This window comes from Cydia splendana, chromosome 2, assembly GCF_910591565.1.
Source record: "Cydia splendana chromosome 2, ilCydSple1.2, whole genome shotgun sequence".
In the NCBI taxonomy this organism is placed as follows: Eukaryota; Metazoa; Arthropoda; class Insecta; order Lepidoptera; family Tortricidae; genus Cydia; species Cydia splendana.
The window spans coordinates 10,343,904-10,359,388 of record NC_085961.1 but is presented as its reverse complement, the minus strand read 5'-3'; the positions used below and the strand labels follow the sequence as shown (position 1 = coordinate 10,359,388).

Below are 15,485 nucleotides of genomic sequence, written 5' to 3'. Positions count from 1 at the left end.
CCTTATCATGGTGTCACGTTAACAACCCAAGTAGCATTGCAAGCTCTATATAAGCTGTATTAAAGTTTATTTGTATACTATAAGCTGTACAAAGGCTGTATAAGCGCTTATACAGCCCTTATAAGTAAAAAAAGGGCCCCAAATTATACAGCCTTTGGCGTTATTAGAGCTGTAGAGTAGCTGTATAAGCAATACATAAGCTGCATAATAGCTGCATTACAGCTATATTTCGGTGTAACAGGAAACCTTAACACTACAGATAATCTCTTATAAGTACGATATAAGAATATAAGTTTTAAATGAGTTATAAGAAAGAATTACAAGAGAATAATAATCATTTAAGAAACTAAAATGTCTTAATCTTGTTCATTCGTAATATAGTAATGGCGACAATAAAGTGTTATAGTGGATGGTAAAAGTAAATATTATGTATAATATTAACAGGACTTGAATGGAATATTACATTATTGGTAAGTGCGGATTATTATTTATTGTGAACCTGTGTATCTTTTCTGGCAAAATATTTACGCGCCTGCAAAGTAACAAAGAGAAACCCTAAGGAAAATATCAAAAATCGGTAAAGTTACTGTTTGTTTTTAAGGTTAGAGTATCAAAAATATTTATAAATATTAATTCTAAGGTTAAACAATTTATTTTAGCTGGTAATCCTAACACGGCGTTAGTCTGCTAAATATTTGCAAGTATTTCTTTAATTATATTTACAAATACTTTTTTTTTATTGTAAAATGGCGACAATTTTTAAACAGCCTACAGGATAGTTGAAGAGCATTATAATCTTAGTAGCTGTGCTGTGTAATAAATGGAGTGTCTTTTACAGCGTTTGTAATTAAAACAGCTTTATATGTAATAGAATATTTGTATTCGTTTGGCTGTATTTCGGTTCTCCGTACATAAGTTATAATTCTCTTTAGAGATCCGTATAACAAATAAAAAACCTGTACTGTAACTGTCATATATTCCTTTAGTTTTATAATACACTTATTTTCAGAAATCATTACACTACTATACTTATACGAGTGTAAAATTACGCCAAAAGATTGTTATAAGCGACTCTATCAGTAATACAGAAAAAAGCTGTACTATAGCTGCCATTTATTCATTTGGTTTTATAATACCCTTACAGACAGAAGTTATACAACTACTATTCTTATAGGAGAGTAAGATTACGCCATAAGAAATAGCTTTAAAACGGGGTTGACAGATACATTTGTACAGCTACAAGTGCCAAGTGATACTACAATACAGCCTTTATACAGCTTTTACGATAAAATTAGCTTGTAGTGTTTCACAACACTTAATGTTTTAAAACGGAGTTGACAGATACTTTTGTACAGCTAAAAGTGCCAAGTGTTACTACAATACAGCCTGTGTTCATAACCGAACACAAGTTATATTTATATTAAAACTCTTTTGGTTTTTTTACTGTACTCTTGTCTATGATAGGAAACAATGGAATAGAAACAGTAGAAGAGATTGAGTTGTCATGATATAAAAATGTATGTTTTGGTGGAGCTGAAATAAATTTATTTTAATACAAGTTGCAGTAAGTTGTTTTAATGTGGAGACACCGTCAGAACCAGGGCCCTTTTAAATTGTCTCGCACATAAAATTGGTCCTTCGAGCTGTTTTAAGAAGATTGCATTTTGCAAATAAAGATGGAAAGTTTGAAGTCAAGAGCTACATCAACGATGATGAATTTTTAGTAGCTGTTCTTCTTCTCAAGAGAACGACTTCATTCTTAAACAAGACAAGAACGAGCATTTCGTCTGTTCGGAACGTCGTGATTTTCAACAGAGCCAGTTCGTGCGGCGACATCAGGCGGTTTCTGTGTTGGTGTATAGTTTCTAATAGTTTCCGTCGTGGTGAGGCGACCTGCGGCGAACAGTCTTCGGACGAGCTGCTAGCACCTGCTAGTATCTGAACGCGACGGGTCAACGACCGCAGAACTGTCACCGGTCACCGGCGCCAGGCCTCCGTCACACGCTCAAGGCCACGCGCTATATGCCTACCGCTCGGCGTATCGTCGACGATACAACCGACAGAGGGCCGCCGAACGCCCGCCTCAGCGCTCGCACCGCATTGCACCGCGCGTTTCCCGCGCTTATGCTTCGAAATGCCGAAACCACGTAATTATTGTGCAGTAGATGGGTGAAAAAGTCAAAAAAACAAAGGAAAAAGCCTATAATAAAAATTCGTCTTTTTATGGCGGGCTAAAGGTCCCACCTGAAAGTTTAATAATTATATTGAAGGGTTAGAAAAAGTATTTTTAAATAACTTTGACGACGTAATAATTAATCGGCCTGGTAGCACCGTATTACAACTTTTAAAAACCGTTGATTGTCCGTTGCTTTGCTCCTGAATATTTATTAAAATTATTTACACGATTTAGGATATTTTCAACTACTTATTAAATTTTAATAACAGAGAATTCCGAGAAGTGAAAAAATTATAAATCATTATATTAAAACTAAAACATATTTGATTCGCAACATTCGTTTTATTACAATAATCATCATAGGTAGGGTAGCTACAACCCTAGCGCATTCTTACGATGACGCGTTGGCACGTGACTCACACGGCGGGCAACACAGTCTCGACTCTTTGTGCGCGTACTTATGGTACATTTCTTCTTGTCCTGAGCAGCAGGTATTATTATTAAGGTTTTGTAGGCTATTATAGCGTAGGTATTTTTGCTTTTGTTTGGGAATGAAGTATCTGTTACGTAGTAACTATTTATTAATCTGTGCCGGCGCCTTGTGTTGTTTGTTGTGTTGTGGTGGACGTAAATCTTGTTTATTTAATATAGTTAATAGTTAGTATAACAATAGAAAGCTGGAAGATTGTCATACAAGTGTTCTGCACAAGTTCGCAAACTTATTTAGGTTCAAAATGGCTCAGTTAAAGGAATTAAAGGTCGGGGATATGTAAAAGGGGCGATTAGTAGGTTAGAAACATTTTGTACCTCAAGCGAATTCGCGACAGCGACACTTGAAGTGCTTGCTCAAAAAAAAGAAAGGGTGATTAAAGCATTTAATGATTACGAAGCGTACAATAGAGCAATCCTTGCGATTGAGCCTGAGGATGGTGAGTCGTATGAATTGTACGAATCTAAATGCGATTTGTGTATCGCCACGTTAAATACGCGATTACATCCTGCAGTATCACCTGCGGCACAGACTACTGCATCGACATCTTCCGGACTAGAAGTAGGTAAATTTAAAAAACTTCCTTGTATTAATATTAAAACTTTTGATGGCCAGAGTGTGATGGACTATCACCCATTTATAAATACGAGGGGTGTTCAAAATATTCTCGGTATGAGAATGAAAACAAACAAGTACGAAAAGTTTGATATTTTTATTTTTCAATATACTCCCCCCCTATGTTCATACACTTAAGAGATCGATCAATTATTTTTTTTAATCCCTCATAAAAATATTTTTTATCTTTGGTGTAAAAATGCTCCTCCACTGCCGCCTTCAATGCTTCATCGTCAGAAAATTTATTTCCACGCAGATCCTTTTTAAGATTGGGGAACAAAAAGAAGTCGCTGGGGGCTAAGTCCGGGCTATACGGTGGGTGAGTAACAGTTTCAAACCCACATTCAACAATAGCTGCCTTGGCAATATGAGCAGTATGGACGGGGGCGTTATCATGCAGAAGCAGAACACCTTTGGTTAACTTTCCTCGCCTCTTTTCTTTGATTGCATCCTTTAACTGACGTAGAATATTAGCGTAGTACTGTCCTGTGATACTGACACCTTTTTCTTTATAGTCGATTAGTAATACTCCTTCACAATCCCAAAATATCGTGGCCATGACCTTGCCAGCTGAAGGCATGACCTTGAATTTCTTGGGATGAGCTGAACCCTTAATGTGCCACTGCATGGACTCTTGTTTACTCTCTGGGTCATAATGATGAACCCAGGTTTCATCTCCAGTAACTATTCTTTGCAGCACCTCATCAGGATTTTCACCGCACAGGTCAATAAAATCGGAACAACAAGCAACACGCATGTCTTTTTGAAGCCGAGTCAGCATTCGCGGAACCCATCTTGCACTTACTTTTGACATATTAAGATGGTCATGGATAATATCATGTACGGTACCAATAGAGAGATTGGTTACTTGAGCTATAGATTTTACTTTCACTCGACCATCTTCTAATATAAGTTTTTCCACTTTATCTATATTTTCTTGTGAAGTAGCTACTACAGGCCGGCCAGGTCTAGGGTCATCTTCAATACTCTCCCTTCCACGTTTAAACTCGCTTGACCACTTTTGAATGGTAGATAAAGAAGGAGCAGACTCGCGGTAAACACAATCCATTTCCTCTTTTATGGTTTTTTGATTTTTACCCTGTTTTGTCAAGAATTTTATGACGCATCGATGTTCTAATTTTGTTAACATTGTCAATTCGCACATGATGTCCGTGTTTGTTCAGCAATTGCAGAAAAACAAAAGAACATCTCGGTTCGAATTATACTTTTTTTTAATGTCAACGAATAAACCTTAGCGGCCAGTAACGAAAGAAATTTTAGAAGAGGTTGTAAGATATCAATACCGAGAATATTTTGAACGCCCCTCGTATGTTCAAAGCTGTCATTGATATGGATGCAAAATTGAGCTCCTGCGAAAAACTGTACTATTTACGGTCGTTTTTGGCAGGAGGAGCTTTAGATTTGATAAAGCATTTAATGCTTACAAATGGAAACTATGAGGTAGCCTTAAAACTCATTGACGATAGGTACAACAATTATAAATTTTCATGTCAATAGTATCATTGACATGCCAGTTTTGACAAAATGTACAGCTTCTGGGCTGCGTTCCATAGTGTCAACTGTAAATATGCATCTTGCAGCATTAAAAAACTTGAATGAAAAAGTTGAGTTCTGGGATACTATATTGGTCAATATTTTGTCTAGGAAGATTGATTCCTACACTTATCGTGGATTTCATCTTGAGCGTGATATAAAAGAGGTTCCTAACTTGTGTGAATTGCTTACTTTCTTAGAAAAAAGAGCAATTGCGTTGGAAGCCACAATGACGGAAGAGCCGAAGAAACCGGTGAAATCTGTTGTGAGTGCAGCGGCTGGCACTGGAGTCTCATGTAAGTATTGCCAAGATTCTCATAAAATATATGAATGCGCCAAGTTTAAGTTGCTCCCTTATAAGGAGCGATGTGAGTTTGTTGATGCAAACAATTTGTGTAAATTGTGTCTCAATGGTCATCGAGGTAGATGTTTAATGAGATTGAAATGTGCAACTTGTCATGAATTACACAACACTCTGTTGCATTCGCCAAACAAAGGTAAGGTAGCTAATGTTTCCTTGGCTGATGAACCCTCTCAGAATGTAAATAATAAAAGCAAATCAAATGATGGTTGCTTGCCTACCGACTCATCCATAAATGTGAGTTTGTCTGCTAGACCTCGGAATGCAAGTGTATTGCTTCCGTCTATAATTGTGAAGTTGAAGAAAAAGGATGGTACCTTTACTCATGCTAGAGCACTTCTAGACTCTTGCTCGCAGATACATTTTGCCACTGAAAAACTGATTGAGGAAGTAGGTATTTCTACATATGATACTGATGAGGTAGTGACTGGTGTGTGTGAAAGAGACAATAATATTGCGCAAAAGGCTGATTTAGTTATTTACTCTACCGTGGGTGATTTTAAAGTTGATGTGTCATGCTGTGTGACAAGGAAGATTACTTGTACCCTTCCGCAGCAAACATTTGACACGTCTCAGTTTGATATTCCATCCTATGCCCAGTTGGCTGATGAGAAGTTCAATGAATCAAATGAGAATTCACTATTATTAGGTGCCGACGTCTTTTTTCAGGCGTTCCAGTATGTGTGCCGGCAGCTGACACCTGTGGGTCCATATTTGGTGAAGACGGGGTTCGGTCATATTGTAGGCGGGGCGCTGCCCTTCCCTGCTGGCAAGAAGTCTATAAGTAACTATTGTGTTACATCTAAAGGTAATCCTGTTGATTTTAATGTAGCTAGGGATGATTTGCAACCACCTTTCCCATGTGTTAAACAAAGTGAGGTTTGCTTGCTGTCAAACGATTGTCAACCTTCTGAAGACATTGTTGATATAATGTCCAAATTTTGGGATTGTGAAAAAGTACCTGACATCATTAGGGAAACCGGTACAGAGGTTGAGCAGGCGGAACAGATTTTTCAGGAGTCAGTTAAATTAGAAAACGACAAGTTTACTGTAGCCATGCCGGTGAAGGTTGAGTTGGACAACTTTGACTTAGGTGATTCTTTTAGTAGCGCCTTGCAACGACTTTTCAATTTAGAAAAGCGGTTTTCACGCGATCTGGAGTTGGGTAAAAAGTATAAAAAATTCATACAGGATTACATTGACCAAGGTCATGCTAAATATTTTGACATGTCTAATTATGACTTGGGTAATGTCATGTTTCTGTCCCACCACCCTGTGATTAGTTCCAGTAAAACGACACCAGTTAGGGCTGTGTTTGACGCTGGTGCTGTCACAAAAAATGGTATATGTTTAAATGACATTTTGCTAAATGGTCCGGTGGTTCAAAAGGATCTCTTTGAAATTCTGATTTTGTTCAGAACTTTCAAGTATGTATTATTGTGTGATATAAAGGCTATGTATCGCCAAATTTTGATTGAGGATAAGTATCGTTGTTTGCAAAATATCTTGTGGCGCGATTCTCCTGACGAGTCAGTCAAATGTGTACAGTTGCAGACAGTTACATATGGTTTAAAGAATTCTGCGTTCTTAGCATGTAGGTGTTTGTTAGAATTAGCCCGAAGGTATGAAAGTCAATATCCCTTGGCTTCGTTCGTGTTGAAGCACACGTGTTATGTAGATGATATTCAGTGTGGTTCTAATGATTTGAATGAACTTGCGCAGATAAAAAAGGAGTTGATAGGGCTAATGAAGTTCGCTAGTCTGTCTCTACACAAATGGTGTTCTAATAACCAAGAAATTTTAAGCGACATACCGGTTGAATTGCATCAACTCGATAGTAGGAGCTTTGATAAAAATAATGAATATGTTAAAACTCTTGGATTGACATATGACGTCATTACTGATACTCTCGACATGAAGTGTCCTGTTAAAGAGGTTCAAGAAAAGTACACGAAGCGTCAGATGCTTAGCTTCATAAGTAAATTTTTTGATCCTTTAGGATTATGTGGCCCTGTGTCAGTGCAGGCAAAGATATTGATGCAACAGGTTTGGTTTGAATCGTTGAAATGGGATGAGGTTTTACCTCAAGGTCTTAACAAAAAATGGGTTGACTTTGCCAATAGCTTAGTTCAAATGTCCAGCATCTCGATCGCTAGGAATATCAATGTTCAAGGAGCGCAATCGTTAGAATTAGTGGGATTTTCTGATGCTTCTAATGCTGCTCATGGATGTTGTTTGTACTTACGTGTCATTGATGCTGACAAGGTTTCGGTGAATCTTTTGTGCTCGAAGACGCGCATCAATCCTAAGGCTAAATCCTTCCCAAACCATCCCAAAATTGGAACTGAATGTTGCCCTGTTACTTGCTATTCTAGTTCGGAAGGTGTACAATGCTCTGTCCTTAAAATACTCAGTGAGTGCTCACCTTTATAGTGACTCCATGATTTTACTAGCTTGGTTAAAAACATTACCAGTAAAGCTTAACGTGTATGTAGGTAACAGAGTTGATAAGATTAATAAGCTATCCTCCGACTTTGAATGGCATTATGTAAATACGCATGATAATGCCGCAGATATATTATCTCGTGGTGTAGAGCCCCAATTATTGGAAAAATGTGACATTTTGTGGCATGGGCCAAAGTTTTTGTCTGACCCTACTTACCATCATAAACCTGTAGAACATGACATTTTAAAATCTGATGTACCAGAGCTAAAACCTACAACTGAAACCTGTCATACTTGTGTAGATGTAAGTTCTAGCTCGATTGATGCTTTGATACATAAATATTCAAATATAAACAAATTGACAAGGATTGTAGGTTATCTCCTTAGATTTGTATTTCACTGCAAAAATGTAAATATTAACAAACGTCAGGGATATTTATCTCCCCAAGAATTAGACTCTGCGTTGCGCATGATAATTAAATGTGAGCAATGAAAGTTCTTTTGTAATGATATTGAAGACTTAAATAATAAGTTGCCATTAAAGTCTGGCTTAAACAGTTTGCATCCTTTTCTTGATTCTGAGGGATTGTTACGTGTAGGTGGTTGATTGCAAAATGCAGGATTGTCCTATGACCAAAAGCACCCGATTATATTGCCCAAAGGTTCTCATGTCACAAAAATAATAATTCATAATGAACACTTGAGGTTAAAACATGCTGGTGCCACTTTGTTATTGAGTACCCTAAATGAAAAATATTGGATTTTGAATGCCAACAGAGAACTAAAGTCCGTTTTGTATAAATGTATAAAATGTTTTCGACTTAAGGCAAAAAATGCTACTCAATTAATGGGTTCTCTACCACTTGATCGTGTAAATATGACTCGTCCATTTCAAATAGTGGGCACGGACTATGCCGGTCCTTTTTATGTAAAGCAGACTAGAATTAGGAAACCTGTGATCACAAAGGCTTATGTTGTGATTTTTGTATGCTTTGTTACAAAAGCCATTCATATTGAATTGGCATCTGATATGACAACTGATACTTTTTTAGGGTGTCTTTAAAGATTTATATCTCGTAGAAACAAACCTACTAAAATATATTGTGACAATGCAGCCTATTATAAGGGCGCGGAAAATGTTCTTAAGGAATTGTATGACCTTCAAAATTCCGCTAATCACCAATCAGCTGTGGTTGACTTTTCTAGTTCTGAAAGAATATCCTTTCATTTCATTCCTTCTTATTCCCCAATGTTTGGTGGTTTGTGGGAAGCTTGTATTAAAAGTGTTAAATATCACATGAAACGTGTAATTGGTAACACGGTGTTTACCTATGAGCAAATGTACACGATTTTGGTTCAATTCGAAGCCATTTTGAATTCTAGGCCGTTGACCCCTATGTCTAGGGATCCTAGCGATATGACCTATTTAACTCCTGGACATTTTCTCACTGGTAGTTCACTGACTTCTTATCCAGAAACGGATATTACAGATGTAAATATAGGTAGATTAAGTTTTTGGAAACAATGTGTTCAATTGCAGCAACATTTTTGGCGGCAATGGCATAAGCAATACTTGGTTATGCTGCAGAGTAGGCCAAAGTGGAGAAATGAGTCTCCCAACCTAGAAATAGGCACTTTAGTTTTGTTGAGGGAAGATAACATCTCTCCGTTGTGTTGGCCAGTAGGTCGAATTGTTGATGTTAAACCTGGTAAAGATGGTAAGGTTCGAGCCTTGCATGTAAAAACAGCAAAAGGTTTCATTGTTAAAACGAGTGTTACCAAGGTGTGTCCCTTACCAATAGATTACAGTTAGGTAAACTGTTTTATTCATTTGTTTATAATTTAGCGATAATGCTGAAGTTAGTTAAGGTTTAATTTTTGTTGATTTTTAACATTGTAAGTGTTGTTTTTTGGCTAGGCCCCCAACAGCCTGTATACAGCTTTTACGATAGAATTAGCTTGTAGTCTCTCACAACACTTTTAGTTTTATAGTAGATTTTTTATATTCTGATAAAGCACCCCATGCTTCCGCAGAATCCTTTATAATGATTTTATACAGCTAGAGCTGTATAATGTCTGTAAAGTACCTTTTATACAGCTTAAATCTTTTCTGACACTCTTATACGTCCCTTAAATCACTCTAAGTTCTTAATTGGCTGCTATATTGATGTTGCCGACACTTCCATGCTACTTGGGAAGTCCGACCCTCATATTCGTACAGAGTGCGCGCGCAACCCGCCCTACTCACAATGGCAAGCAAAGGTAAATTTCCTTGTAAAATCAACAGTTTTTTTATGATGAGCATATATAAATCATTATTTATTAACTACTTACCTATAGGCACATCTCGCGTCGAATAATGGTTCCTATATGAACATCCTTCAAGTATCTTTTGGTTGAGCCTAACACGAGCTTAATGAAAAAAATAATAGAAGAATAGTAGATTGTTAACCAAGGGTTGAAAGGCACCCATTTCTGTCGAGGTAGTTTGGCGCTCGAACGCAGTGAGAGCGCCAATAGTCCGAGACGGAAATGGTGCCTTTCACCCGAGTTAAACACTCTACTTTTCATATCGAATGCGAGGAAACCAAACAAGACAGGACAATTTTGCAAAATCAGTAACTAATTCAACTACTTACCTAATAGACTTACGGCCATGATTTTTTTCTTTAGGACTTACTTGCAATCGGAGACTTTACATGTGTGAAGATAAATAACCCCTAGCGAAAAACATTTAGATTGCAATATTTACGAAAAAACACATATTTTAACAAACTGCAGTATTTTAAAATGCTTTGTTCATTATTAATAATGTAGTATGAAAATCGGCGGGATTGCCTCTTACTTTTTAATTTTTTACTTTTTCGTTCTAAAAGCCATAACAGACTACCGCACTAAAATATTTTAAGAATTTAAATATTTTTTAAATAACAATTGATGAATGAAATAAGCAATTTTTATCTTGTATTTTATTTTATTTTCATGAATATAGTGCTAAATAACATTAAAAACCCATTTAATAACGTACAATTAACATTTAACTGTGGCTGTATAAGATTCTGCGTTTGCTCATTTACGCAAGTGTAAGGTTAAAAAAATATTTTTGGTGTATTCCTTTTGGTTCCCGCCTTTGTAATCGAGTAAATACAATTCAACATAAGAAATCAAGAATAATTTATTTTAATATTTTACTTACATCGTTTCGAGGAAAAAAAATAAATACGGGATAAGTAAAATTTTATAATTACCAATTATTTCAAGCGGGGAAATAAAGACACTACTTTTCCATTTTGTTTCCACCCAGTTGCTCGTGGGACGGGGACGCAGAGGAGTACACCGCTTTTCTGCGCTAGAGCAGAAACGTATCACTTTCTGCGCACTTTTTAGAACAACAACGACCCACTTTCAGAGCATGAGATATGAATAGTACATTGTGTATTAAGGGCGGGAAATAAGAAATTACGAACGAGTGTCAATTTTAAGCCCGACGCGAAGCGAGGGCTTAAAATGTTCACGAGTTCGGAATTTCTTTACCGCCCGTGGCACACACAATGTTTTTCATCACACTTGTAAGGAAAAAAAGGAGAATTAATAAAAACAAACTTCTGTATAAAACACTTTTCCGCCCTAGGGCGAAAATTTCAATTTCCCGCCCGCAAGCCCTACGTGTAAATAAGTGTTTTTCATCACACTTGCTCGGAAAAGATTTTTTCCGCCCTAGGGCGAAAAGTTCAATTTCCCGCCCGCAAGCCCTACGTGTAAATACATCTTTTCCGAGCAAGTGTGATGAAAAATATGTTTTATCTACGCACATATCGCTAGCCATGACTCAGGCTGTGGCCCAGTGGCGTGCGGGCTAGACTTGTAAGTTGGAGGACCGAGGATCGATCCCCGAAACGGGTTAACATTTTGTATGTTTAATTTGTGTATTTGAATAAATTGCGATAGTATTTGCGGTCATGTCGAGAAAAATTGTAACCACGGAAGAAAGAATGAGCGCGCCGCGCTCTGTAACCGACACTTGAACTTGGAATAGCAAGTCATGTAATAGACATATATTCTCCACTGGTGCTGTGATTTAAGATTGTATATTGTATAAAGGAATTTATGGAAATAATTTGGAATTTAAATCTGGGCAATCCTACCAGTGGATGTGACATTAATTTTGTTGTTGTGTGAGTGTTAAATCATCTACACCAAAGGGGTAAGTCTTAGTATTAAGGAAATCCTAGCTTTGTATAATTAGTCGTTGACGTTACTTAGACTATCTAGTAGCGGGAAATAAAGTAGATTTATGTCTTGTTTTAGCTTATCGTCATGCCCTTTTGGTGTACGGCTAATGTAATATCGTATAATAAAGTAAATCTGATTGAGCTAGCTTTTACACCAGACGGAAACTCACCTGGCGTCCAAACTTAGATTAGTTAGTTTATTAAGTAGGATTAGTTTTTGTAATAAACACAGTTAGTTATTATTGTGACCTTATTTTTCTGTTCCCCTTGTCAACCCGTAACAAGCGTGATCGTTTTACATATAAAACGCTCACGCCCTGCCCGGAAAACGCGCCTGTGTGATGAAACCTAAAAGGTTTAATAAAATAGCACGACAGCAGGAGTACTTATTCATGTTATGCTAATACCGTCCTTTTCTCTAATTAATATTTAGGATGCAACCGTTAGCCGAAGGTTCCTAACGCCCGAAGGACACATCAACAACTCATGGCATCCAGGAGCTGGCAAGAGTGGCAAGCGAGGTATGTAGTAGGTATCGATGACGAGGCACGAGTATTACAGTGTGGACATTAGCAAGTGTGCACACACCGTGCGACTGAGCACTTAGCAGATGGATTTTCTCCTGGCAGACGTGGAAGCTGACACAGGCACACGCGTTTGGAAGATCTCAATGGCGAGGTACTGCCGCATGCAAGGCTTGCGTCAGTAATGCGTGGACACTATTAGCTAGTGTGAGCTCACCTAGCGGGTGGATGTTCTCCTGGCAGGCGGGGCAGCTGACGGGCACGCGCGCCTCGAAGATCTCGATGGCGAGGTACTGCCGCATGCAGGGCTCGCAGCAGCGGTGCGCGCACCACGCCAGCCGTACCATGTTGTTGGCGCTGAACACCAGCAGGCATAGCGGACATTCCAATACATCGCCCTGAAACAATATACAGGTTACAGGCAAATTTTACAACATAGACCTATTTATCATTGTGGAGTGATTATCGTCACCCAATGAGAACTTGTTACTTAAATAACTCATCTTCATCTGGTAAATGTGAATCATCAGGTAATTAGTGGTTATACGAATTAGGATTTTTTTTTACCGGTTACAAATTGGGACTAAAGAATGGCGATGTACTTTAAAAAGTGGATGGAATTAACACTAATCTACCGAGTTACTAATAGAGTGCTATGTTTAAGGTGAAGAATGAAGATGACCTGATGTATACGCCGATCTGTACGCCGAGCCGATCTATTTATCTAATGACAAAAAATCGCGCGTTGCCAACGATTCGAGCTGTACGAATTGGATCGAATCAATTATTGCGGTTCGTAACTCAAAACAATTGCTGCAATAAAAGCAAGTGGCAAGACTTGTTCTAAGCAAGTTCGTTACCCGCGCCCTGAACGGCTTTGTCCTCGATCTACTTTACAAAACAAAATTAAGGACTACACTTCTAAGAATTGACTAAATTAAGTCAAGAACTTTGATTGAAAAGGAGCCGACTTAAGAAGTTTCAGACGTAATGAAAATGCCGCTAGCGATCATATACTGATCTTCCCTCATTTCTGTTGTTGTATATTAACATTGAAATAAATTGAAGTAAAATATCAACAGTACCTAGATAGTCGACATTTCTTTAATAACTCCCGACATGACCTTGCTTGGTGCTTTATTATATTAACAAGTTATTTATGTAACCCCACCCAATCAACTCTCAAGCTTTCATTACAAAATTAATTAACTTATATGTACATATAAAGTGAATATACTTATTACGGCTTAATTCGTGATATTGATATTACTATGGCTGATATAAGTATCACATGATTTGCTATTTCAATTAGTACGATGTAATAGGTGAAACGAATTATGTTTGAAAGCAGAAAGCCATGTCTATATCGAGTACGTATATAAATTGAGTTCGGGTCCTGCGCGACCCCTTCGATGTATAATTTCGTAGTCGCGCCCTGTCGCTCCGTCCTCCGCCCTCGTAATTAAGTGACTAAATGAAGAGTAATGGACTCCGTCAAATCCAGTGACATTAAGACGAAAGTGGACGACCGCGCGAAACCGCCTTTCCATACAAAAGTAGTCCCTATTTTCCTCTCTGGATATTAACATTATAGAAAAAATGCAATTTGATGTATATGTATTAACCACAAGTATACTTATGCTTCTGTTTGTTTTCTTTTTTCGATTTTTTTAATTATTAGGTATAATAACTAGGACCTTTTAAAAATGTTATAATGTCTGCCGAGTTTCTTGCCGGTCACATATTCTGGGATACACCCCTACAATTAAGGAGGGATTTAAACTTTCTCGGATCAGAGGTGTAGGGCCCGCGCAGCTTTATTTGACGTTCATAAGCGCATTGTAATGTCTATTTGAAATATAAATCTTTATCTTTAGTAAAAAAAATCTAAAAAGTCAAACGAAGGAGCATATTTAGCTGATGTGGATACTTTACACCAATTTGCATAAAATAAATATTTTCCTCAGACGATATTACGTCAGAGGAAAATGGGGACGACGTATGTAGGGAGAAGCGGTCGTCTTAACTTGTTAAAAGGATGGTGCACGTTTGTTCGGTTGGCGACCTTTCACTCCGTAATTATGGGCGGCTGCCGCTGTCGACACCTGTCCGCGGCTTCAGTTTAATTTAATACAAATCGTTGGTACCAAAACAATTCCCTGCCTAATTAGCAAGTTACAAATTAAATATGGCGATCTACCGCATTGTTGTATTTGTACTTAAGTATTAAATGTCAAAATATTTGCAAAGTAGATTCCTACATATAAAGTAACATTCGCTATATGCGGGCGATCAGATAAAAGGCTGGAGATGATGATGACATTGTGATTTATCAGATAACAGCTAAGATTTTTACTTAAACTAACTCTTAAACAAAAAGTTATAGGCAAAAAAAAAAATTTTTGGTACAAGTTTTTATCGCTTTTTACATACATAACTTCTACTCGCTCTGTCTATTGATAATTTTTTGTCGACTCACTTTTGGATTTATACAAAATAGCGGAGCTATGGGGGTTTGCGGGAGTTCACAGAACCCTTAGAACTCCTAATAGTAGTGTTTCGATAACGTTACCACTGACGCCTGGATCGCGCCCATTCAACTCACTGGACTGCAAAAGGCTCAAAATGATGAGTTAGGATCTTATAATGTAGCGTTATTCGAAAAGCCAGTGAAGTACACTAATTCCATTATCCCATATATTTGTTCATTAAGAATAGATAACGAGATAAATATGGAACTCCTGCGTACGGAGCCACAATTGGACTTATTTATTGATCACTGGCGTATAGGCTAGGCTAGGAGCCTCACCTATTGTGACAATGAACGAACACGTATGACAGTAATGTATCACCCTATAGAACATGAGATGACTAAATGGGTATACGTATACATAGTATGTTCATTAATAGGTAGGTAGTTAAAGTATATGTAGTGTTCAAAATTTAACCTTTGACTTAACGCAATTAAAGCCCTATAATTATTTAAAGAAATACCAATGCTAAAAACGTCATTCTATTTCTATTATCAGTTCTTTTATCGAAAAAAGTCGGGACGTCAAATCCACATATTTGAGGTATTTATCAAGGC

General features: G+C 37.5%; 1 protein-coding gene across 1 annotated transcript in view; it reads right to left on the bottom strand.

Moving 5' to 3' along the window:
- The window catches only part of LOC134803706 (E3 ubiquitin-protein ligase RNF19B-like), an 82,086-nt gene that overhangs the window by 12,636 nt on the left and 53,965 nt on the right, over nt 1-15,485 (bottom strand). The window contains exon 3 of the mRNA XM_063776511.1: nt 12,615-12,795. Within this exon, the coding sequence (XP_063632581.1) occupies nt 12,615-12,795 (181 nt within the window). The remainder of the gene's footprint in view (nt 1-12,614; nt 12,796-15,485) is intronic.